At 38.9% G+C, this 27,083-nt stretch overlaps 1 protein-coding gene and 1 pseudogene across 1 annotated transcript; both read right to left on the bottom strand.

The window, feature by feature from the left end:
• Positions 1–1,304: 1,304 nt before the first annotated feature.
• Positions 1,305–3,158, bottom strand: LOC109445435 (olfactory receptor 10J4; annotated as a pseudogene).
• Positions 3,159–11,310: 8,152 nt separating this feature from the next.
• Positions 11,311–12,293, bottom strand: LOC109445512 (olfactory receptor 5P1). The gene has a single exon (XM_019727948.2). It carries the CDS (start codon positions 12,241–12,243, stop codon positions 11,311–11,313), a length of 933 nt encoding a protein of 310 aa, XP_019583507.2. The 5' UTR covers positions 12,244–12,293.
• Positions 12,294–27,083: the final 14,790 nt, after the last annotated feature.

Below are 27,083 nucleotides of genomic sequence, written 5' to 3'. Positions count from 1 at the left end.
CAAAGAAATCCAAACCAAGACACATATAATTAATGTTCTAAAAATTAAAAACAAAGAAATCTTGAAAGCACTGAGGGAGAAAGTCCTCATTATACACTGAAAAAACCAACATCAAAAACAACAATTTTCTTTTCTGAAACCATAAGGCCAGAAGGAAGTGGCACAATATTTTTCAAGTACTAAAAGCAAAGAATTGTCAAATATAAATACTGCATCTGGCAAAAATAGCCTTTGTGAATGAAGAAGAAATAAAAACATCTCAGATGAAGGAAAGCTAAGATAATTTGTTTCCCACAAATCTACCTTTAAGTAATGGTTAAAAGACATTATCTATTGAGAAAAGTAAATGATAAAAAGAAGACCTGGACTTCACTATTTAATAAATACACAGAATACAATGAAAATAAGGCAATCTATCAAATGATGTGAGGTTCAGGTAAAGCAGTGCTAGGAGGGAAAATTATAGCACTAAATGCTTACATTACATAGGAAACAATAATGAAGATATAGTTGCCCACCAATACAAAGGCAGAGAGCACAAAAATAGCCATTACTCTTATATTACTAAAAAGGTCCTAGGATATAAAAAATCATCTTGAGAGAGAAGAATAAATGTGTGGAATCATTCTGTCTGATACTAAGGCTTACCATATACCTACAGTCATTAGGACAGTGTGGTACTGGTGGAAGAATAAACATATAAATCAATGAAGCTAACTAGAGAACCCAGAAAGAGACCTACACAAGTATGCCAGACTGATTTTTTGTTTTTTTGTTTTAAGGTTCAAAAGCAATCCAATGAAACAAGGAAGGCATTCAAAAAATTGTGTTGGGGAAAAGGGACATCTATAGAGTAGGGAACTACCTCAACTCTAAACCTCACACTTTATATGAGAATTAACTCAAAATGTATTGTGAACTTAAATGTAAAATGCAGAACTATAAACTATGAATCTTTAGGAGAAAATAATCAAGATTTAGGGCTAGTCGAGAAGTTTTTAGAACTGATATTAAAACTACAAAGATTCATCCCACTATTATCATGAAAATATTGTGTTCCAAAACATGTTTTGATTCATTTACCGCAAGCATATTTGTATATTACATACATGCATGCATGCAAACATCCATGTTTAAAAATATTCTAAAACTGCATTTTTTTGTATAGAAAAATGGTGATGTCAAGATATATCAGGTAATTAGTTAATATTTTAATTGCCTGTACACAAAGTGATGATTTTTATTGGAAGTACTCCACTTTGTCTATTTTTATATTATAAACAATCTAAAATTTAAAAAAATGTTTAGGGTTTTTTATTTATCAGTTGAGGGATAAACCTATTTGCATTGTTTAGTAACATCCTTAGGGCTAGCTGCATTTCTGTTTCTTAGGCTCTAAATTATGGGATTAAGCAGAGGTGTCAGCACTGCATATGTTACAACCATCAGCTATCTTTAAGGAATGACTCAATGTCCTTAAGCCTTGAAAAAACAAAGCCAGTAAATCCACAGTGTATGAAGTTGGACAATTAAGTTCGCGAACTCTTCCTAGAAAAAGTGCTATATACCTTATTGCTGAATATCATTATGGTCACCTTTGAAGTACTCCCCTTGGGAAGCTATGCACTGACGCCAGCGCCTAGTCCACCCTTCAAAGTAATTTCGGAACTCTGGAATGGCCATCAAAGCCGTTGTCGTATTACTCTTGATGTCCTGAATGTGTTTGTTTTTAAATGAATTAAAGAGTTTATTAGCCATAGAAAAACATTGATTCCTTAAAACCAATTCTCATTAAGTTTCCTGGAAAACAGTAAGCTTATAGAAAATTTCTTTCTCATGAACAGAAAACCACTATGCTTTTGGTCCAAGATATGTTGGGTTTTTTCTTCCTTCTTCTTCAGTTGATAGATAGTTGGATGTAGCCAAATCTATAAATAGGTGTACTTACCCCAAATGTGCAACATAAATACAGAAGCAATGAATAGAAGACTCATAACCAATGCTGAAACAGGGCCAACTTTGAGGCCAGGTGAATCTTCAGTGTAGAATTGCCACATTCCCCTACTGCCAGCTGTGGTCATACAGCCTGCACTCCTTGTTCCGCAGCTGGCATTTATCCTCTGGCGGATCGTGGAACCTGCCGCTCAGGCGGCCACTGCTTGTTTACTAACTAAAAACTCCCTCACAGACAGTGCCATGTGAGCTGGTGCATTGTTGTGATGCAAGAGCCATGAACTGTTGGTAAAAAGTTCAGGTCGTCCAACTTTTTCACACAGCTTTTTCAGCACTTCCAAATAGTAAACTTGGTTAACTGTTTGTCCAGTTGGTACAAATTCATAATGAATAATCCCTCTGATATCAAAAATGGTTAGCAACATCGTTGCAACAAGTTTGCGAACCTAACTGTCAGACCTCGTATGCACCTTACAGGGAGGTAAGAGGAACATGTTGAAAAGTTCTTATACCTCCCCTTTGCAGAGGGCATCTTCATAACTATGGACACAATAAAGACATAGAAAACAATAATGAAGATATAGCTGCCCACCAATACAGAGGCAGAGAACACAAAAGTAGCCATTTCACGATGGGAAGTGTAATCACAAGCAAGGCAGGCAACAGGGGAGATATCACAGAAGAAGTGATAGGTGGTACTGAAGTCACAGAAAGACAATTTGAATCCAATGAGGATGATGCACAGAGAAACTAGGAATTCAACCATCCAAAAGGCCATCATGAGCTGAAAGCAGATCTTGTGGGTCATAAGAATGGTATAGCGCAGTGGGTTGTGAATGGCAGTGTACTGGTCATCAGATGTGGCAGCCATGACGAAGCAGTTGTTGGCTACCAAGTCAAAGAAAGAAAACATCTGTGTGGCTCACTCAGGAGAAAAATGGTCTTGCTGTGTGACAGCAAGTCCACTATCATACAGGAAATGATTGCCACAGTGGTATAAGTTTCTGAAAAGGAGAGGCCAGAGATAAAAAGTACGTATGGGTGTGAAGGTTGTGACTGAGCTTGATGGCCACCATTATGGATACATTAGCAACTATCATGGTCACAGCACAGAAGAGAATTATCACAAAAAAGAGATTCTGCAGTTCTGAGAAACAGGAATAACCCCACAGAAAGAATGTGCTCACTGTGGTATGACTGCCCATTCTCCTGGTGTGTGCAAGTTTCTTTCAACGGTGCTGAGGTCCTTAAAACAGATATGACCGTAAAAAGATCTTCATGCACTGATGTCACCTAGACTTTATTTAAAGGAACCTGCATAAGTTAAAGCAACTCTTCATGGAAGAGCCTGAGAAAGGGATGCAAATGCACCTGAATTAAGTCAAGTTCGGGAGTCAGAGTGATAAGAATGATTCTAGTATGAGAATCTGTATAAATGACAATCTATGAGAATGACAATCTAATGAGAATCTGTGGTTTTCACAGCCAGAAGTTATGGGGACTTCTCTCCCTAGCACTGGAACGCTGGGCTGAGAAGCCTGGTGTGGGGCTCCTCTGGGGGCACCTCTACAGCCAAAACATCCCTCCTGATTTTTAACATGTTGCGTACGGCGGGGTTTAAATCTGTCGTGAAGATTCTCGTGATCCGTACGCAATGTGTTAATGGTCACACATGGCTGTGGGACCAGCCCATTCCACATCTCTGCCCTTCCTACCAGTCTTGAGGTGGCTTCTTCTGAATGTCCTTAGTTGTAGGACTTCAGTTCAGCTAGACTTCAGGTGATTCTCAATGATTGTTGTTCAGTAGTTTAGTTGTAGTTTTATGTGGTCATGAGAGGAGGCAACCACAGCATTTACCTACTCCACCATCTTTCCAATCAGGATCTTCATACAAATAGGCAACTATGAATCAAATTGCTTTGTTTCAACCCACTGGATTTTGTGATGCTACATATTTCAAATACTTTTTGAGATCTAATGGTACCCTGGTACTGAGGCGTGCTTAATAAACTATTGATTGAATGATTCAAATAATTCAATCATTTAAATCATTTAAAATAAATACAATACTTTAAAAAGTTTAGGGAGATCAGTGAAATCTTCTAAAAGAACTTTGACTTTTTTTTCAGTGCAATTCTTCTTTCCTCAGTTTACCATCATGAAGCAGCTCTGAAGGTGATAATTGTGACAATGACTAGACCCCCTAAATGAATTCAACATGTTGTAACTTCTGCTAGGCTGCTTCCCATGGTAACAACAGAAGCTTGAGATATACAATATCATTAATTCTAATACAAATCAACAATTTTTAAGTTCTTGAGAATTTCTCTTTGATGTTCTTTTCCAGATACCTAATATAATATGATGGACTAGCCTGGAATCAAAATGATTTTGAAGTTACTGTCTCATTTTAGAATGGCATATTCTAGTCATGAAGTTCTAATCAACTTTTGGGTTTTCAGCAAAACTTCCAGGACATTTTCTAGCAGGTGTACTTGTTATGTGGTTTGCCTTGAAGTCTGGAACTGAATAGAATCAAGCCACATTCTTCAGATTAACTTGGCAAATTATATTTCTATTTTGATTGTTCATTAAACATTCAGTCTTGCTAGAAGTGAGGATAGAAAAATGATATTAAGCTAAAACTGAGGGTCCTTATAATTCTTCTTTGACTTAGTTTTAAAACAATTTTTCCTCTTCTCACTCTCAGCACACTGCACTGACCTGACCTTAGTCTCTCACCTTAATGATCACTGACCCCAGGCAGCAGAAGACAAACATCCAGGTTCTGAACAACGGTCATAAGGTTTAACCCCCTGGCAAGCAAAGATAACATCTTAATCTAAATTATGTTTCACCTCCCAAGCCTTACTGTGGGATGACCCCCTTGGCAATGGAGCAGACCTCAGAGCCATCTTCAAGACCTAAAGAAATGATTTATTATCCTTACCTCACCTCTGACCAATCAGCTCCCAGCATGACCCTGAACCCCTAACCCATGGAGTCTTGTGATTTTGCTCTGTATAATCTGTAACCTACATGCCATCAGGGAGTTGGGTCTTTCAGAACATGAGGTCGCCCATCTCTGTCTGGACTGGCCAATTCTAATAAACTAATTCCTTCTTTACTGCAAATCCCTGCTATGCATTTTTTTGTGCAGAGCATGCAAACTCAATGATTGGGATTTGGTAACAAAGACACTCCATAGAATTTTTATCTTAACATCAGTCACTGTTAAAGGTTAAGGGGCAGAAAAATAATAAGCAATCAATGGTGCAAGAGAAAGACAGAAACACTGGCTAGAAATTGTTCTGTAGGATGCACAAAGGTTAAAGACAAGAAGATAAAAAGAAAAATACTGTGTTTCCCCAAAATAAGACTTACCCCAAAAATAAGCCCAGTTCCTCAAAAGTGGGGCTTCAGGGATTGAGATAGGAGAATCTAAAATCAACAAAATGAAAACAGACAGCATACTGAATGTGAGAAGATATTTGCAAATAATATATCCAAAAAGGAGTTAGTATCCAAAATATGTAAGGAACTCATACAACTCAATATAAAAAACAAAACAAAAACAAAAACAAAAAACACACACACAAATAATCCAGTTAAAAACTGGGCAGAGGACCTGAACAGACATTTCTACAAAGACGACTTACAGATGGCTTACAGACATGTGAAAAGATGCTCAACATCACTAATCATCATGGAAATGCAAATCAAAACTACAATGAGATATGTCTCACACCTGTTAGAATGGCTATTATTAAAAAGACAAGAAATTTTTAAAAATAAAATAAATTTTAAAAAAAGCCAAGAAATAAAAAGCTTTGGCGAGGATGTGGAGAACCCTCCTGCACTGTGGGTGGGATTGTAAATTTGGTGTAACAACTGTGAAAAACAGTACGGTGATTCCTCAAAAACATAAAAATGGAACAACCATGTAATCCAGCAATTCCACTTCTGGGAATTTATTCTAAGAAAACTAAAACACTAATTCAAAAAGATATATGCACCCTTATGTTCACTGCAGCACTATTTACAATAGCCAAGATATGGAAATAACCTCAGTGTCCATCAATGAATAAATGGATAAAGAAGTTGTGGTACATATATACAATGGAATATTACTCAGCCATAAGAAAGAATGAAATCTTGCCATTATGCAACAACATGGATGGACCCTGAGGGTATTAAGTGAACTACATGTGGAATCTAAAAAACAAAACAAATGAACAACAACAATAAAACCCCCAAATCGTAGATACACAGAACAGACTGGTGGTTGCCAGAGGTGAGGCGAGTTGGAGGATGGACAAAATGGGTGAAGGGAGTCCAGGGGTGCAGATTTCTAGTTATAAAATAAATAAGGGAAGAGGATATGATGTCTCAAAAAGTTTCTGAAGAAATTATACCTGCTTGGACTGCAAGGGACAGTACAAAATGAAGATGTCTTTGGACTCTCAACCTACAATGGGCAGGAAATAGGCCAAGACAGCTACTCAGCTATAACATGGGCTATTTTTTTTTTCCCTGTAAAAGGATGATTCAGAGGATTGAACTATAAGCCAGAAGGCAGAGCCACAGAAACGTATTAGCAGGAAGTAGAACTGGACCATGATCAAGAAAATGGGAACCTGTGTCTCGCTGGATTTTGGAATTGCTATGGGCCAGTGTTGCTATGTGACTCCTGTATTCTCCCTTTATGAACAGGAGTATTTACTAAAGCTTTCCTACTCCTGTATCAGCAGTGCCTGAAAGATGGGTAGAAGTCATATGCCATCTCTTGCTCCTAGGTCCTCAAATCAAGGGGGATTACATTTGAGGAGCTGTACCTAAGGAACCTCACCATGCCTGAACCTGATATAGATCTCATGATGATAAACTCAGTGTTGATGCTGTAATGGCATAATGTTTTGGGGGAATGTAGGAGGGTAGGAACGTATTTTAGCAGGTGAGAAATATATAAATTGTGGCCGGAGGGATTATGGAAGATTGGAGATGGTTGCAAAGTCTTTGCTATTTCTCTTGTTGAAAGGTGTGATCTAATTTCCCTCCCCTTAAATCTGAACTGGCTTTAGTGATTTGTTTTACCAAGAGGAGACAGTGTAAGTAATATTCTGGGTCTCCTGAGGTTAGGTCATAGGGAATTCCTTTTTAGTCTCCTGGGACATATGCTATTGGAATCTGAGCTACCACGTGAGAAACTCAACTACTCTGCAGGTAAGACCATATGGAAAGACTCTAACACTATATGGAGATAAGGTTTTCAAGCCATCCTTGTGAAGGTGCCAGACATTTGAGTGAAGCCATCTTGGGCTCTCTAGTCATGCCCAGATGCCACCTGAATATCACTAAGTGACTCCTGTTAATTTCATGTGGAGAAGAAATGCTGTGCCAAACCCAACCTGAATTCACAAAATAATGTAATATAAAATGGTTTTGCTTTAAGCCACTAAGTTTTGAGTGACCTGTTATGCATCAATAGATAACCTGAACATCACTTTTCCTCAGCTAGTAAATGGCATCCCATTCACATCCACTGAATAATCTAAGCCAAAAATATCTGAGGTTTCCTCAACTTCTCTTTTAATTTTTAACTTCCCACACTAATCCATTAACAAGTCCTTCAGTCTTTTATCCAAACTACATCTTGAATAGGTTCAGTTCTCTCTAACTACACTGCACCTGAACTAGCCCAATGTACCATCATCAAAAATCTTGACTATTAATCTCATTGGTCTCCTGTTCCCACTCTTCCCTTTAATAATTTTTCATACAACAACCAGACTGATCTTTTAAAAAACTACTCACATTAGATTACACCTATTAAAATCACCATTTAATGGCTTCCCATTCCTTTAGGAATAAAACTGAAACTTTTCCATGGTCTATGACGTTCCCCATGATCTAATCCTTTGTGAGTACCTCTCTCCTCCTGGTTCACCTCGGCCTCCTTATTTCTTGAAATAACAGGATCTTTGTACTTGCCAGATTTCTGTCTGGCGGCTTTCCCCTCACTCTCCATATCAATGGGTCCTTCTCGTCTTTCAACTTTCTACTCAGCTATCACCTCCTCCAAGTGGCCTTCCTTTTCACTCTAAGGTAACACCACCCACATCATCCCAGTTACCCTTTATAAGTCATATCAACCCAACTGACTTGTCTCTTCCATACCACTTATCACATTCTGTATTTCTAATGTTTAATTCCCTAGCTCTACCCCACTATAAGCTAAACTGCATGACAACTCTGTTCTATTCATCAACATATCTTCAGTATTTACTCAGTTCCCAGAATATAATCAAGGCTCAAAAATACTTCTGAAGTGAATGACTATCCCCTATCTACCTGTAAAATGACTTCAAGGCCTGAATCAAATAATCCTCAGAGGCTTCTGAGGTCACAATGGCAGGAAATTATCAATGTTTGAGGCCCCCTCTCCCACGTTCTCCCTGAATTATTCTAAACCTTAACAGATCTGGAAATTAATGTTTATCAGTGGTCTTTGACTCAAATTAGTTCCCAATTAACAAAGCCCAAATGATACCTGAGGTAAAATACAGAAGACCTATCATACTTTGGCAATGACCTCTGAGATGAGTCCAATGTGTCCAGAGGGACACTCGTCTCTTTATGCTGGACTTTAGAGTTCACGTAACTAAAGCTCTGAGATGTCATGGGAGTCAGGATGCACCTGGTATTTTTACAGAATTGAAAATGTTGTTTATAAAAAATATAATACTATAATAACTCCTCAAAAGAGGCTCAGAGCAAGAGGTGATATTGTCTCTTAGCTAAATTATACCAGATTCCTGAAAGGGTAAAGCCATCTATTGCTGAGACTTCTCTTGCTTTTATTTTTTATTTGTTTGAAAGCAAAGATAAGCTTATGCAAGCAGAGTGACCACTGATGCCTTTAGAACCCAACAATATCAAATGGAAGCCTGCAAACCTGAATAGCCTCACCCTGGGAGACATTTTCATGTAATAAGATGATGGACTGAATGGGATTCTAGTTATGTGCCAGTTATCTTTGGACTTTTATGATGATTTTGCTGTGAAGTGTCTGTAGCCACACACCAGCAGGTGGACTGTGACATAACAGAAATATATCTTTAGTCTCTGCCCTCAGTTCCTGACACAAAGCTCCTAAAACCCTTCCAATTTCCTGAGTAATAGGGGTGCTAGGAGTATCTTTTGTTCTAATAGAATATTTGATCTCTGACCCCCATTTCTGACACAGAGCTCCTAAATACCCTGGAATTTCCTGGGGGACAGGAGTATCTTTTGTTCTAATGAAGCAATTCTTGGTGAGCTCCTGGATAGCTTCAGGATGGGGGCTGGTCACCAGAAAGACCAAACCATGATTAGAATTTGGAACGGTCTGCCCACCCCTCTGTTATGCAGGGAAGAGACAGGGGTTGGAAATGGACTTCATGCCAGTAAGGCCGCCTCCATAAAAATCCTTAAACACTGGCATGGAGAGCGTCCAAGCTGGTGAACACATCCATGTGCCAGGCGGTGGTGCATTCCAATGTCACGGTGACAAAGCTCCTGCCCTAGGGACCCTTTCAGACCTGGAGCTGCGTATCTCTGCTCTGGCTGTTAATGTGTATCCTTTCTCAAGTCTTTTATAATTAACTGGTAAATATAAGTAAATGTTTCCATGAGTTTTCTGAGCCATTCCAGCAAATTATCAAACCTGGGAGAGGGTGGTGAGAATCCTGGCTTTGTAGCCAGTTGGACTGAAGTGTGGGTACTCTGGGGAGCCATTACTTACACCTGGTGTCTGAGGGCAGTCTTGTGGGACTGAGTCCTTAAACTTGTGAAGTCTGACATGACCTCCAGGTGGTTGGTGTCACAATTGAATTTAAAAATAGGGCATTAAATTGATATCTGGATATTTAGAAAATACTGGTTTTCCAATTGGTTGATGGGGGAAAATACAGCACACATTTGGTTGTGAGCAGAGAAACAGTTTTCCTTTACTCATTATTTTAATCATTTCACGTGCTTTTTAAAATTTAATCATATTACCTTTTAATCTTTGTTATGTATTTCCCCCTTAAAATTTGCATTATAGATCCTCTACATTTTTACTTAACAGTTTATTTTAAATATTATTCATTTTATTACATCTTTTTCTTATATCTCCCAATCCTTACTTCTCTCATCCCATTACACTGAGACATGGACTTTCATGATCTAAGTCTTGCTTTCAGATGCTCTAAATAGTTGTCACAGTATGTGCTTTGAGTTGGGAATTCCTGACTCCAGAAAATCTCTTCATCCTTTCTAGTCTCATGGTGATACTGTATGTAAATGAAGGTAGATCATTATACAAAAAAAAACAGTTAGTGCAATCTTTGACAACATTTCTAGTTTTTTTAATGAGTACTAACTTCCTTACAAGCCAGACTGTGGAACTACGATTGTTGTTAACAAATTAATTTCCACGCTTAGAATTAGAAGATACTCTTTTTAATTCCTACAAATAAAGAAGACTGAATTATGCCAATGGGACTGTTTGTTTTTAATATGTGTTTAAGTATGGACAGACTTCCAGTCAAATCATGTGACTGTGGTGCCCAGACCTGATATCCTAAAAGATGGGAATCAATTCAGTTCCCCTTCTTCGTCATTGTTTTGGAGTCTTTACAGCCTAGACCTTCTAGGGCATAGAGTTTGTTCAAAAGACTGATACAAAGTAACAGGTTAGGCTGGATTGCTCTGTTCAAATCCTCTAGTTCAGTAACAGTGCTAAAGTCTTTGGAATCAGAGGACTTGATTCCTCTAGAAGCAGAAGATTTGCGTTCAAATCTCTCCAGACAAACTACTGGATCTCCCTAAGACTTAGTATTCCAATCTGTAAATTGAGGAAAATTAATAAGCCAGCATCATGAAATTGTTATGTATATTAATTGGAGAAGCATAGTGGTTTTGGACCCAGACTTTCTGGATTCAAACATCGGTCCCACAACCTCCTAGCTACATGATTTAGGGCAGTGTACTTAATGTGTCTGAGCTCCAGATGACTGTTGTTGTTTTTTTGGAAAAGAGAAATAATAGTACTTCACAGGATTTTTGCAAGGAATAAACCAGTTAACATATGTAATGTGCTTAGAATTGGGCTTGGCACATAGCAGGTGCAAATTACTGCTTGCTAAATAAATTAAGAAAGAGTACTTGGCATCTACAGATATTAATAAGGGTGACAATTACAGTAATAATAATTGGTTTACTAGTATATAAAAGTGAGTATCAGAAGAAGTATGAATTTAAGCGATCAGTTATGCAGCATTTGGTAGGTCCTAAGCGTGATACAGGTAAACAAAAACGTGCCAAGAATGGATCCTAAGAATATATTCTGACAGCTGCCTTTCTCATGGCCTCCTTCACATCTCTGTTCCTCAGACTGTAGATGAGAGGGTTCAACATGGGGATCACCACTATGGAGAACACAGACGTCACTCTGTTCTGTTCAGGTGAGTAGCTGGATTTGGGCAGCACATAAATGAATGTGACGGTTCCGTAGAAGAGAGTGACCGCAGTGAGGTGGGAGGTGCAGGTGGTGAAGGCCTTGTGCCGCCCTTCAGCAGAGCGTATCTTCAGGATTGTGATGAGGATACAGATATAAGAGAGAGAGATCACAAACATCGTGACCACAATGATGGATCCAGAAGAAACGGAAGGGATAATTTCAATAATGGAGATATCTGAGCAAGAAAGTTTCAGCAAAGGGGAGAAATCACAGAAATAGTGACCTATCTGATTTGGTCCACAGAAAGACAGACTCAATAAACATCCAGTGAATGTCCAAGCATTCACACATCCCCCCAGGTAGGACATCCCCACTAAGTGACTACAGATTCTGGGGGACATGTGGGAGGAGTAGAGCAGGGGAGAGCAGATGGCCACATAGCGGTCATAGGCCATGGCAGCCAGGAGGAAGCACTCAGTGCTCCCAAATGTGACCACAGACCAGAGTTGAGCCATACAGCCAGCAACAGGCAGAGAGATTCCTTTCCTCAGGAAGCCCATGAGCATGACAGGTGTGACTGAGGAAGATAACCAGACGTCTACAAAGGCCAAATGGCAGAGGAAAAGGTACATTGGGGTATGAAGCTGAGGGCTGCTTCTGATTAACACGATGATGCTGACGTTGCCCAGTAAGGTGACCGCATAGATTCCTAGAAACATCACAAAGAAGATGACACTAAGTGTAGGATCCTCTGTTAACCCCAAAATGATGAACTGGGTCACACTGGTGTGGTTTCCAGCCTCCATCTCCTCTGTGAATTATTCCTGTTGAGGGAAATGTGAATATTCATTTCTTTTATGCTTCTTGGAGTTTTGCCCCTGTGTCATGAAAAAGGCAAAAGTTCCTTTGTTTTGAGGCAATCCTGAGAAAGCAATCCTGAGAACAGTGATAAATAATAAGGGAAGACACAGGAATTGCTGCAATCCGAGGGAACAATTTGAAGCATACTAAACAGCCAGTAAAAATTAGAAAAGTTACATTTACAAGAATGAGAAAATAGAAATATAAAAATTTCTTTTAATATTTCTGTAAAATATTATAAAATTTAAAAAAATATTTGGGATTACTCTATTGACCTGAAATTTTCATTTATGCACATGTTTTCTTTCCAGTAACGTCAGCTAAATAACAATCCCTACAGGTAAATTCTACAGATTTATATATTATCTTTACATGCACTTTCTTTTAATTTTTCCATATAGTTAACAACTAAGGAAACACTCAACTTAAATCTTTTACTTAAAACAATGCCTCACAATCCATTTTCATTTATTTTAATTTGGGGGCATAAGTAAGTAGTATTTACATATTTCTAATCGTATTACATATTCCATTTTTATAATTTACATTTTCACTTAATATTATCTATAAAATATTTCCCAGTTTCCTGAGGTATTTGCATATCTGAAATGCTGGCTGGAATATATGTCAAACTCCTTAGCATGGTATTCATGGAACTTCATAATCTGTCTCTGATTATTTTTCTGAATATATCTTCCTACATATGCTTCCGTGCAACTTTTGTGCTTTTAAGAGTCATATGTTAATATGAAACAGATATTTTCTACTCAGTGTTATTGGTTCTAATTTTCATAGAAACACAATTTTCTGCTAACAACATTATTTCAGTTATAAGGTCTTAAACATTTACCATAAATAAATATCAGTAACAAATATCTACAAATGTGTTAGTATCTTAGAAATTATTACATGTCTTACTTTAGATGAGAAAGCATTCAGTATTACCAATAGTGGGACTCAGTGTGACAATGAATTGTGAGGTCTAATGAATCAATAATGAGAACCTGCAGCTCATTGAAGAATATGTCCTATTTCCTCTCTGACTGGTCTTCATTAAGTGCACTTACATTACTCGAGTATCAGGCAGCTTACTGCCATTGCTGTTAGCTTTATCATTAAAAATATCTGTTTTAATCTTATCAATGATCCCCTAAGAGTTTAATGGTACAAATGGTAAAAACCATGTCTTTTCTATAGAAAACTTTGAAATACTTGACCACAGCTAGCATGCTTGCACTGCTTTCCCTTTTCTAAAATTAAGCATCCATAGTTCCTTTGGCCAGGCACCTGTGGCACACTTTTCAGATCCTGCAAAGTGCTCCTGTCACCTTCTGAACATACACTTGTGTGAGGAACTGGGCCTGGCACTGAGCAGTCTCTGTGCTCCTTCCTGTGGCTCAAGCAGAGCTCAGTGGGGCCCCTGCTTCGCTGGCATACTGCGTGCGTTTGGATGTCTACTGACAGCAGAGTTTCGGAGATGGAGAGAAAAAAGATGGAGAGAGTCAGATCCTTGGCCTCCCACTGGCCAGCTGTTTTAACTTGCACATGACACTTAATCCCTCTGACTCTCAGTTTTTTCATTTGTAAAATGGGAATAATTGTCCCTGTAATGCACCTTTGTTGTGAGATTAAAAGAAGTATTTATAAAGTACTCAAAGGTGTTTAGTCATACATCAGGGCTAAGTAACAATTTTTTATTAGGTAAAAAAGTGTTGGTAGATTTTCAGTTATTTAACATTTTTGATGAGAAGCATATATAGTTTTTCTTTCAACACATGGCAGATTTTCACCACAAATCCAAAATAAGACAGGAAGTACAGTATCCGATGCCTTCATACTTGTAGCTTATGCCACTCAGATGCGTAATATAACAACTGATCCTTGTTGCTCCCTTCCTCTCCACTGGCCACCTGGGCTTCTCTCCAGAGCTCTTCATTTTGGCATTCCACTCAGGCTGGCCCACCCACTCTGATTCTCAACTATCTTTTCTGTCAATGCACAGGTCACTTTTGATGCTGGAGAGAGGGCACAGCACTGTGAGCCTCAGCTAACCTGAATATCTGGTGATTTCTCCCCGATTTCCTTCCATAGTTTCAGCTGTGGTTTTGGCTCCTGCAGACCCTCCACACTGCCCTGGGGACTCCTGAGCAGCCTGGTTTGGGTGCAGTGCATCCCTTGCTGAGGCCATAGTATCAACAGACGTCAAGAGCTAACTTGATGAGACAGTGTCTCTTATTTTTAATTTCCCATTGAACAAATAAAAATTTAAATTATTGGAACAAAATCTATGAATACTGTACTCACCTTCAGAGCCAGGATTGTTGAGGCTGAACTTCCAAGAGAATTGCATAAAGCAGAGGTTTTCCACTTAGTTTTCTAAGTAGTTGTGCACTGAATACTCAGCAATGTAAACCATTGAATGCTCCCCTCGGTCAAGGAACGTAGTAGTGGTTCTTCCACACAGGCAGTGAGGATGAGGGCGTGTGTGTGGCGGGAGGGGAAGGAAGGCTCTAACAGAACCTAACAAATCCCCTCAGGCTGCCTCTGCTTGCCCCATTGAGAAACAGGTTCTCTTGTACAGAAATGCTTCGCGGAACCCAGTGACTCATTAAGGCCAGGCTGCCCTTCCCAGAGGCACCCATAAGCCAAGGTAGCCTTTGGGATTCCTTCTCCTTTGTTTAGTGAAAATCAAGGAGAGGGTTCTTGGTTTCCCAGAGCGTGTCTAAAAGTCAGAACAATTAGCTAACTACTCGATCAGGTTAGTAGGATGGTGTCAGTGTTTCTTCTGATAAAATAACCTTTGAGTCAATAAGAACAGGAGCATTAGAATTGAAGTAGGGAACAGGAGGGAAGAAAACTATTACTGTGGCTTAGTGACTATTTAGCTATAGAGGAAAATAAAGACGATTCTTCTCTGGAATTCAGTATATACAGGATGGTCCCCTATTTAAGTGTCTTGGACTCTTTTCGTCCCTCCCCTCAACAGAACACTTCAAGAAACTCTTCTGAGGCATCTAAGTTATCCACATTCCATCAAGGCAGATGGCAACAGCAAGTACATTAGATACCCCACCTTCCTTTACACGTCTCTAACGGTTACCATTGGGATCCATCATTCTCACAGCTCTTTTTACAAGCTCTGGTGAAAAGAACGATCCCAAAGTAATTTATTTTGCTATTCACAACCATCATTTTCCACTTTCAAGTTCTACTCAGGGCTGAACTCCTTACTGTTCGAACCATTAATTTGTCCTATGCCCCTTCCAGGATTGTCTGACCCCATCTGGGAATATGTATTGCAATCTAAAACCATGAAAATATTATCCTGCAATATGTAAGCCTCCTCACGTCATCAGTCATATTCAAAGTACTCACATTGTTATCAAGAAGCAGAGTAGAATGCAACACGAGAAAAAGAAGGAGCAGGTCCCAAATCTTCAAAATGGTGTTTGACAGTAGATCGGAATCCTGCTCAATTCTTCTTCAGCATTAAATCGAATTATTGGTCTTTTTGGCCAGTAGCAGTGGCCAGTACTCCATAAGCCCTGAGAAGTTGAGAGAGAACTTCACTTAATCACTGATTTATTCAACCCATCATCCAAACTAAATTGAGTCCCTGCTCTCCAAAACACAAAACTACCAAAACAAATTTCATCCTAGACGGAATTTATGACATAGTATCATCAGTAGTAAAATGAAAGCATGTAGAAGCTGTTTCAGAAATACAGGAGAAAGAATGATTAACTTTGCATTTAAGGGGCTGGTCAGGGAACGTGGCATAAATAGAAGTTCCTGGGGCTAACAAAAGGTATCTTTCCAAGGATCCTGATGGAAGTTTGTCCAGACAGTTGAACAATGAGCTGTTGGAACAGAAAGTTGGCTAGAAATGGGGACAAGAGTCAGTATTACCAGAGCTTTAATTCCATCTCTGTAGACAAGACAGTCCCTTTAGCTGAGGACATCAGGTAGTGGGAAGAAAGCCAGGGGAACAGTATGAATAAGTGAGCAGAACAGAACACAGTCTACTGTCACTCAAAATGGAGTCCCTGGACTGGTGGCGGTTAGCCAACAGCTTATTATCGATGCGTGATACAATACGGGCAGAACATGAGGGTAACCATTTATACACTTTATTGCTATTCAGGAGAGTAGTTTTAAATGTGTTGATGCTAATAATAAAAAATGGATTATATTTTTGTTTTTCTTACTTAATTTTTTTAGTAGTTCAAGTGTTATTGCCTTTCTATAAATTATTGATCCATGGATGCTTGGGGGAATATTGTCCATTTAAATAGTTTGAAAAATCTAGGGATGACCTTTGTAACCTGGAGACCCGGGTGCAGTTTGAGGTGTATGAGCTCAGGAAAATTGTTTAACCTCTTTGGGACTCAACTTCATGATCTCTAAAATGAGGTTAATAATTCCTATCTCATAGGCTGGTCATAAGGTTTAAATGGGATAGCATATAATTATGTGGAAAAGTTAACTGACGTTATTGATATATCCTAAAGATGTCACAATAGAAAAATGTGCTTCAGTGTGTTGACTCTGATAAGTCACATTCATCAGAGTTTGGCAGAGCCTTGTTACCTTTTGCAAATTATTCTATTTCATCCTCAATCCCACACACTTCCTCCTTTGAGGTTCATGACATTGCAACTATGGCATCTCATCTTCCCCACTGATCTCCCGGGCACTCTTCATTCCTTGAGGACTTTAGCACTTCCATTACAATTTCCTTCTCCATCTTTATCATTGTCAACAGCCAGGACAACTTCTAACAACTTGGATTTCTCAGCTGACATGTGAACTTCGAATTTCCTCCATGTTCTTGACTCTAACAGCTTTCATTCATACACACTGTATTTATTAAATCCTCTGTCAAATTCATACACTAAATCTAATTTTCAGTTCTGTTCTGCCACTTAAAAATAAGTAATTAAAACTACAAATACGTTGTGAAAGCCTAATCAGCCAAAGGCCACCAGAAACAAACCTGCAGCGTAACAGTCAAGTCTAGTAGCTCAATGCTGTGATGGAGGGTACTCCAAAGGACCACTGCACGCCTCTTAACAATGGAGAGAAGGCACATGCCTTTTGAAAGTTTTGGATTCTTAATAAAGGATTCTGAGGAGGAGTAAGGGGACGTAGCTATCAGTTCTGACTGGTTACTGCATCTGAGGTGAGATGAGAAGGGGGTAATCTGGGATTAGACACTGTCATAAAATGATGGCAATTTAGCAACTGTGTATTCCAGCAATAGGTGGGAATAGCACCTCCGGTCTGGATGCATTCTTGGTAAGAAAGCAGTAGTCACTAAAAAATTAGATCACTGCAGCATTTTTACAGCTGCTGCGTAAACCTGGGATAAGTAAATCTTTTACCCAGTTTTAAAAATTGGATTGCTTGTTATCTTACCATTGAGCTATGAAGGCTCTTTATAAATTTTTGATACAAATTCTTTAATAGATAGATATTTGTAAATATTTTATTCCAATGTGTGGCTTGTCATTTTACTTTTAATAATGTCTTTTGAAGTTATTAATGCTTTAACTTTTATGAAGTCCAGTTTATTATTTTGGGGTTCATGTGTTTGGTGTCATATTTAAGATATCTTTGCATCACCCAGGTCAATAAAATTTTCTCTATATTTTTTCTTGAAATTTTATGTTTGTTTACATTTTTTCCTAAGATCTCTTTTGACTGAATTTTAGTTTTATGTGTGAAGTATTGAGGTGACTTTTTTTTAATGGGTGTTCACTTATTCTAGCACACTTTGTTAAAATGATTGTCTTTTCCCCGTTAAATTGCATTATCTTCTCTTTAAAAAAAAGTCAATTAACACTTGTGGTCAAAATGGCAGAGTAGATAAATGCTGTACTTGCCTGCTCCCATGACCAATTGAGGGGATCTAGATGTGAAATGGGCTGGTCCCACACCCACGTGTGGCAGTTAATAATCGGGAGGGATATCTTGGCTGCCGAGTCTCCCCAAGGAGCAAGGGGTCCCAGCCCCACAGTGAGCTCCTCAGCCCAAAACACCAGTGCTGGGAAGAGGAGTCCCCATAACATCTCACTGTGAAAATCAGTGGGGACTCCATCTGGGTGAAACAGAAGGCTGCTGTAGAACCAAGTGTCCTTTTAAAGAGCCTAAGAACAGACTCACTCATTCACAAACACACACCCTTAGCAAAGAGACAGAAACTTGAAAAGCATCAGGGACATAGAAGGATGAACTGAATTGACTGGCTTCAGGTCAAGAGTTGGAGGAAGAGCTCTTTCCAGGACAGATGTGCTGGCAGGGTCCACTGTTTCTTTGTTGAGTCCCCTCCTTCCCCCCTCAGGCTGAAGGCATCAAATCTGAGTCTCCATCACTACTGATAAGTGCTACAACATATTTGGACCTCAAAAACATGATGCTAGATTCAGGGGATAGGAAAGGTGGCAGCAAGGTGGTGTTCTTGAGTTCTCCTCCAGAACTTACCACTAAATGGACATCTATAACCCATCAAAGGACTCTCGGCTCATCACACAGAACAGCCAAGAGATTCGTACGAGGATTACATGAAGGTGGGCAAATTGGGCGAGCAGGGGGAGAGGGAAAGGAGGGGAGTGGAGACACGGCCAGCATCCGCAGGTGTGGAGACGCAGGGGGTCCCAGGTTCGAACAGAGACCACAAGAGCCAGGAGGTGGGCTCTTTGCCTACGTCCCACAGCTGATCTCTCTGGCCGAGAGAGCAGCATATCCAGCATTTGAGGCAGTAACCTCAGATGAGACCTCCAGCTGTGCCCTAGGTCGAACAAAGGACGTAAACACCATACCTGGGTCCCTCCCCACACTCTCGGAATCCTACTTCTGCCCTTCCAGAGACTCAAACTGGCCCCTGAACTGAGGAGTAGTGTCAGACACAGAGGAGCCATAGTGCTCAGGATCTGGGAAGACCCGCCTTGCAGCTCTGATCCAGGCAAGAGACTGGAAAGAGTGTGAAACTGCTGGGTTGGGAGAGAGAAGACTCCTCAATCCCCAGCCCCACCCTTTCTGGCCTGCCTAGGGCAGGGCAATTACTACTGTAGAGACACACCCAGGGGTCAGCAGCAGGCAGCAGTCACAGCTCTGGGCTTTCAGCAGCTCAGAAATCTTGTGCCCTACAACAGACACACACACACACACACACACACACACACACGGAAGAAGTGCCCTAAGACTCAGGAGACCTAGGCACAGGGTTGGTTGTGTTACTCGCAGTGCACATATGTGAAGGCAAGAGCAGAAACTGCACTGACTTTGTAAAAACTACCATCCTGACCCCATAGCCCCACTCATCTAGAACTGCAGTACCAGGGTCACTCTGGGCACCAGATGGCCGGCTCTGCTTGCACAAGACGCAGAGGACTCTTTGGTACAGCATAAGACAACCTGGAGGTGGGCTTACTTGGTGGGCTTAAGCCAAGACTGGTGCTGTTTTTGTTTTGTTTTGTATTTGTATTTTTGATATTTTCGCCTGTGTTGAGTGTGGGTTATCGGTTGTTTTTACATGTGATGGTATTTGTTTTTTTCTTTGTTGTTGTTGTGCTTGTTGATTTGCTTTGTTCTGAAATTGCCCTACACCAGGGCCCAGCTCAAGAGAAACAAGATTCAAGACACCCAGAGGCCAACTCCAGATCAAACCAGCGTATTACCGGGTTTCACCTACAAGTGACACACCCAGAGGGAATTCTCTATAGGCACAAGAGCCCATAGGGGCCAAGCCTCATTGGAGTGGTCAACCCTCACACAGCAGAACATCCACTGTGGGCAGAGCCAAGTCTCACAACTAGTCAGCCTAGGAGTCAATTCCACCTACTGACAAGCCAAAAGCAATTAACGATCAACTTTAACAGGACAATATACACAACACAAGGGTCACCTTTGGAGCACACGCACAGGAGAACAGGCAAGTGGTGCAAATCAAATATAAAGGACACATACTACATAAAATAACCCAGCACAAACCAAGAAACCTAGGGGATCTACCTAATATGTCGAAGCAAACACAGAGAGACAGCCAGAATGGGGACACAAAGAAACATGTCCCAAATAAAAGAACACAAGAAACCTACAGAATTGGAACCAAATGAAATAGAGGTAACCAACCTATCAGAGACAGAGTTCAGAACACTGATGATAAGAATGTTTAAGGAGCTTAGTGATGACATAAAGAAGGGTAGATAAATCATAATGAACAACCAGTTAGAACTAAAGAATACAATAACTTAAATAAAGAACACACTTGAAGGAATTACCAGCAGGTTAGATGAGGCAGAGGATAGAATCAGCGACTTAGAAAAGTTAGCAGAGATCACCCAAACAGAACAACAAAAAGAAAAAAGAATAAAAACAATGAAAATGGCTAAAGAGACCTCTGGGATAATAACAAGTGCAACAAGATGTGAATCATAGGAATACCAGAAAGTGAAGAGAGAGAGCAGGGGATTGAGAACATATTTGAAGTAATAATGTCTGAAAATTTCAGTAACCTGGTGAAGGAAACTGACATACAAGCCCAGGAAATGCAGAGAGTTCCAACCAGGATAATCTAAATAGGTCCACACCAAGACACATTACAGTTAAAATGACAAAGGTTAAAGACAAAGAGAGAATCCTAAAAGCAGCAAGAGAAAGACAGCAGGTTACAAGGGAACTCCTATAAGACTGTCAAAAGACTTTTCTACAGAAACATTGCAGGCTAGGAACGAGTGGCAGGAGGTTCTCAAAGTGATGAAAAACAAAGGCCTACAACCTAGATTGCTTTATCCAGCAAGGCTATCACTTAAAACTGAAGGAGAGATAAAGTGCTTCCCAGAAAAGAGTAAGCTAAAGGAATTTATTACCGCCAAGCCAGCAGTGCAAGAAATACTAAAAGGACTTCTATAAATAGAAAAAAGATGAAAACAATCTAACTACAGATTTAAAAATGGCAATAACTATGTACCTATCAATAATCACTTTAAATGTAAATGGATTAAATGCTCCAATGAAGAGACATGGCTGAGGGTGGTTGAGTGGATAAGAAAGCAAGACCCTTGTATATGCTGTATACAAGAGACTCACCTCAGATCAAAAGACACACACAGGCTGAAAGTGAAGGGCTGGAGTAAGATATTTCATGCAAATGGAAATGAGAAAAAAGCTGGAGTTGCAATACTTATATCAGACAAAATAGACTTTAAAATAAAGAACATATTAAAAGACAAGGATGGGCACTATATAATAATAAAGGGATCGAACCGACAAAAGGACATAACCCTAGTAAACATCTATGCACCCAACATAGGAGCACCTAAATATATAAAACAGATATTGATTGACATAAAGACAGAGATCAACAGTAACACTATCGTAGTAGGGGACTTCAACACACCTCTGACAACAGGGGCCAGGTCTTCCAGACAGAAAATCAATAGGAAAATGGCCTTAAATGACACATTGGACCAGTTGGATTTAATCAATATTTTCAGAGCATTTCACCCCAAAACTGCAGAATACACGTTCTTCTCAAAAGCACATGGAACATTTTCCAAGACAGACCACATGTTAGGCCACAAAACAAGTCTTGATAAATTTAAGAAAACTGAAATCATACCAATTGTCTTCTCTGACCACAGTGCTATGAAATTAGAAATCAACTACAGGGAAAAAACTGGAAGACACACAAACTCATGGATGCTGAATAACGTGTTACTAAATAACGAATGGGTCAACCATGAAATCAAGGAAGAAATCAAAAGATATCTTGAGACAAACAAAAGTGAAAACACGACGACCCAAAAATCTATGGGATGCAGCAAAAGCAGTCCTAAGAGGGAAATTCATAGCAATGCAGGCCTACCTACAGAAACAAGAAAAATCACTGATCAACAGCTGACTTCACACTTAAGGGTCTGGAAAAAGAACAGCAAAATAAGCCCAAAGGGAGTACAAGGAAGGCAATAATAAAGATCAGAGCAGAAATAAATGAAATAGAGAACAGAAAAACAATACAAAAGATTAATGAATCCAAGAGTTGGTTTTTAGAGAAGATAAACAAAATTGACAAACCTTTAGCCAGACTTATCAAAAGAAAAAAAAAAAAAGAGAGAGGACTCAAATTAATAAAATCAGTAATGAAAGAGGAGAAATGACAACAGACACCACAGAAATACAAAACAATTTTAAGAATTTACTATGAACAACTATATGCCAAAAAATTAGACAATCTGGAAGAAATGGACACTTTTCTAGAAGCATACATCCTTCCAAGGCTAACTCAAGAAGAAACGGAAAACCTGAATAGACTGATCACCACCAGTGAAATTGAATCAGTAATCAACAATCTCCCAACAACAAAAAAAAAGCCCTGGACCAGATGGCTTCACAGGTGAATTTTACAAAACATTCAAAAAAGAACTATCACCTATTCTCCTTAAATTATTCCAAAAAATCTGGAAGGAGGGAAAGCTCCTAAACACTTTTTACGAGGCCACTATCACCCTGATCTCCAAAACAAACAAAGACATTACAAAAAAAGAAAACTACAGGGCGATATCCCTAATGAACTTAGATGCAAAAATCCTCAACAAAATATTAGCAAACAGAATTCAGCAATACATTAAAAAGATTATACACTATGATCAAGTGGGATTCATTCCTCGTATGCAAGGGTGGTTCAACATCCACAAATCAATTAATGTAATACACCACACTAACAAAATGAAAAATAAAAGTTATGTGATCATATCAATAGATGCAGAAAAAGCATTTGACAAAATCCAGCAGCCATTTATGATAAAAACTCTTAAGAAATTGGGAATAGAGGGACCATATCACAACATAATAAAGGCCATATGTGATAAACCCACAGCTAACATCATACTCAATGGGGAAAAGCTAAAACATTCCCCTTAAGATCAGGAACAAGGCAAGGTTGCCTACTTTCTCCACTTCTTTTCAACATAGTGTTGGAAGTTCTAGCCACAGCAATCAGACAAGAAAAAAATAAAAGGCATCCAAATTGGTAAGGAGGAAGTAAAACTGTCATTATATGCAAATGACATGATACTGTATATAAAGAACCCTAAAGACTCCACCAAAAAACTATTAGAACTTATAAATGAATTTAGTAAAGTAGCAGGATACAAAATCAGAATAAATGAATTTAGTAAAGTAGCAGGATACAAACTCAGAAATCAGTTGCATTTGTATATACTAATCATAGAATATCAGAAGGAGAAATTAAGAAAACAATCCCATTTACAATTCCTTCAAAGATCATAAAATACCTAGGAACAAATTTAACCAAAGAAGTGAAAGATCTGTACTCAGAAAATTATAAGACACTGAAGAGAGAAACTAAACAAGATAAAAATCGATGGACACACATACCACGCTCGTGGATAGGAAGAATTAATATCGTTAAAATGTCCATACTGCTTAAGGCAATATACAGATTCAACACAATTCCTATCAAGCTACCAAGGGCATTTTTCACAGAAATAGAACATATAATCCTAAAATTTATATGGAACCATAAAAGACCCCGGATACCCTCGACAATCTTGAGAAATAAGAAGAAAGTGGGAGGTATAACGATACCTGATATCAAATTATACTACAAGGCTACAGTGATCAAAACAGCATGATACTGGCATAAAAACAGACACATAGATCAATGGAACAGAACAGAGAGCCCAGAAATAAACCCGTGCCTATAAGGTCATTTATTCTATGACAATATGGAAGCAAGAATTAACAGTGGGGTAAAGACAGTCTATTCAATAAATGGAGGGGGAAAACCTGGACAGACACATGCAAAAAAATGAAGCTGGACGACCTCCTTACATCATCTACAAGAATAAATTCAAAATGGATGAAAGACTTAAATATAAGATCTGAAACCATAAAACTCCTAGAAGAAAATATAGGAAGAAACTTTATATATATTACCCAGAGTAAGATTCTTACTGATATATCCCCTGGGGCAAGGAAAGTAAGAGAAAAAATAAACATGTGGGATTACATCAAACTATAATAAAGTTTTTTCACAGCAAAGGAAACCACCAATAAAGCAAAAAGGGATCCTACTGAATGGGAGAACATATTTGCCAATGATATATCCAATAAGAGGTTAATATCCAAAATTTATAAAAAAACTCACTCAACTCAACTCCAAAAAAACAAACAACCCAATTAAAAAATGGGCAGAGGACACGAAGAGGCATTTTTCTAAAGAGGACATACAGATGGCAAATAGACATATGAAAAAAATGCTCAATCTCACTAATTATTAGAGAAATGCAAATAAAAACCACAGTGAGATACCACCTCACCCCAGTCAAAATGGCTATCATCAATAAATCAACAAACAGCAAGTGCTGGAGAGGATGTAGAGAAAAGGGAACCCTTGTGCACTGTTGGTGGGATTGCAGATTGGTGCAGTCACTATGGAAAACAGTATGGAGGCATCTCAAAAAAACTGAAAATGGAACTACTTTATGACCCAGCAATTCCACTCCTAGGTATATATCTGGAGAAATCCACAACAATCAGTTCATATGTCCATATTCTTTTCCACCTTTTTTCTGACAGATTCCCAGGGCAACACCCAGTATGATGGGCCCTCTCTCTAGCCCTGTGTGTAGGACAGAAGACGTGGGGGCTCGCCAAATTTTCAGAACTATGAAAAAAAATGGCATTGAGCATAAGTAAAACATACCCAAGGGAATCAACCACATTTCAATATGTATTTGAACATGTTGAATTTCAACTACTTGGGTTTTTTTAAAGATAAATAAGAACAAACTTCACTGAATAATCATGATGCTATGTCAGAATAAAAACAATGCTTTGTGGACATCACAATGAGTTCTAGATCCACAGAGGACAATCTTCCTGGTATCTAATGGAAAGGAAGAAACTAAGTGGCGTCAAGGGTAATGGTCTCAGGTGACCACAGAATTCTCATTGGAATATACATGAAACAGCTCCAGCCATAAGGAATAGAGAAGACTCTACCTTATTGTTATAAGAAACTTTGTAATTTCAGGCATAGGGCAAATAAATCACAGGGATTCAAAGGCGAAATGTCTTATCCCTAAATAATATTACAGAAATAACTGTAGAATACTATGCATGAGCAATGAGTTCCTCATACAGCTTAATGTTTTCTTCTTTTTAAGAGATTGGAAGTGACTCCTCTTTGGCATAAGGTGGGAATTTTATTTTATAATTCTATTTACCATGAATATTGTGCTGTGTCTACTAATAACTAAGTAGCTGTGGGTATTAATCGACAGTTAAGAGGTATTGAAAATACCAAGGTACAGTTGGACAGGAGATAAATGCTATTGTTTTCCTAGTCCTGACATAATTAGCACACAGAAAACAGCAATGAAGAAGGTTAGAAAGATGCAAGCTGAGAACAGAACTGCAAACTCCAGACCAAAGCGAAGTGTGCCGAGGCGGATCAACTACACACAGCTGACTAAGCAGAAGAGCTCATACAGCGTCATGGGCAACTTGTGAGCAGGTTAGTACTGCTGAGCACCTGTAGGAAAAGTTGGCTACAAACCATGTGATGTTTTAGCAAATGGGAATAGAACTAGCAGGTATTAGGCACTTATGATCTGATTGATCTATATGCACAGCACTGTAACCCTGCAATGAAGCATATTTAGGGTCATGTTACACAGAGAAAAGTAGTTATCAGGGAGATTAAATTAATGCATGCAATTTGTATGGAACAGAAGCAGACCTTGGATTTGAACACAGGCCACTCTAATTCTGCTCAATCCCCTATTCCATTACAAAATAGACTCCAGTGTAATTCCAGGTCTAACCTCAAGACAAATTAGGTGATTTCATTGTCTCAAAGATTTAAGCAGGAAAGATTAAAGGAAAACAAGTATAAAATCCTTCTGCAATTCTCATATTTCACTCATTATTTAATTGTAAATTTCACTGTAAACCAATGGCAACTTGATTCTTTGTGTGCCCCCCTCTTTTTCTTTTGATCACTCACTATAACCATTTGGTTTCAAAATTATGCAGCTGTGATTTATAAAACAAGCATTCCTTTGGTGGATCTAATATAGCCTCATCAAAAGAACTAAGTTTTCATACACACACGAAGGTTAGAAACTATTTACAACCAGAAAAAAAAAAGAGCCTCGTGAACCTCTAACTTTACATAAATTTTGTTAAATTTTCTATCAGAATTCATACCTATAACTCAATAAAACATACTCCTTTATTTTCCTACCCTCTGGTCAATCATGGTCTGAAAATATTAAATGAAAAATTCCAGAAATAAACAATTCATGAGTTTAAAATTGTGTGCCATTCTGAGTAGCGTGATGAAATCTCGAACCATCCATTTCTGTCTGGTCCAGGATGTGAATCATCCCTTTGCCCAGTGTATCCATGGTGTATACGTGCAACCCGCCCACCCCAGTTAGTCACTTGGTAGCTGTCTTGGTTATCAGATTGTCACAATATCACAGTGTTTGTGTTCAAGTAACCCACACATTACTTAATAAAGGCCCCAAAGAGCAAAGCAGTGATGCTGGCAATTTAAATATGTCAACAGAGAAGCCATAAAGTGCTTCCTTAACTCTTATATATAAGGAAAAACATCGTATATATAAGGTTTAGTATCATCTGCAGTTTCAGGCACCCATTGGAGGTGTTGGAACACATCCCCCATGGATAAGGGGGGACCACTGTATCTTTTCTGAAAATTGTAGAAAAGCTGACTTCTATTCGGATTGGG

This window comes from Rhinolophus sinicus, linkage group LG06 (genome assembly GCF_036562045.2).
Source record: "Rhinolophus sinicus isolate RSC01 linkage group LG06, ASM3656204v1, whole genome shotgun sequence".
NCBI classification, from domain to species: domain Eukaryota; kingdom Metazoa; phylum Chordata; class Mammalia; order Chiroptera; family Rhinolophidae; genus Rhinolophus; species Rhinolophus sinicus.
This window is presented reverse-complemented; position numbering and strand designations above follow the sequence as displayed.

Excerpts from the sequence above, each read along its gene's own strand:
- LOC109445512 (XM_019727948.2), bottom strand. The coding sequence starts at position 12,243 with ATGGAGGCTGGAAACCACACCAGTGTGACCCAGTTCATCATTTTGGGG.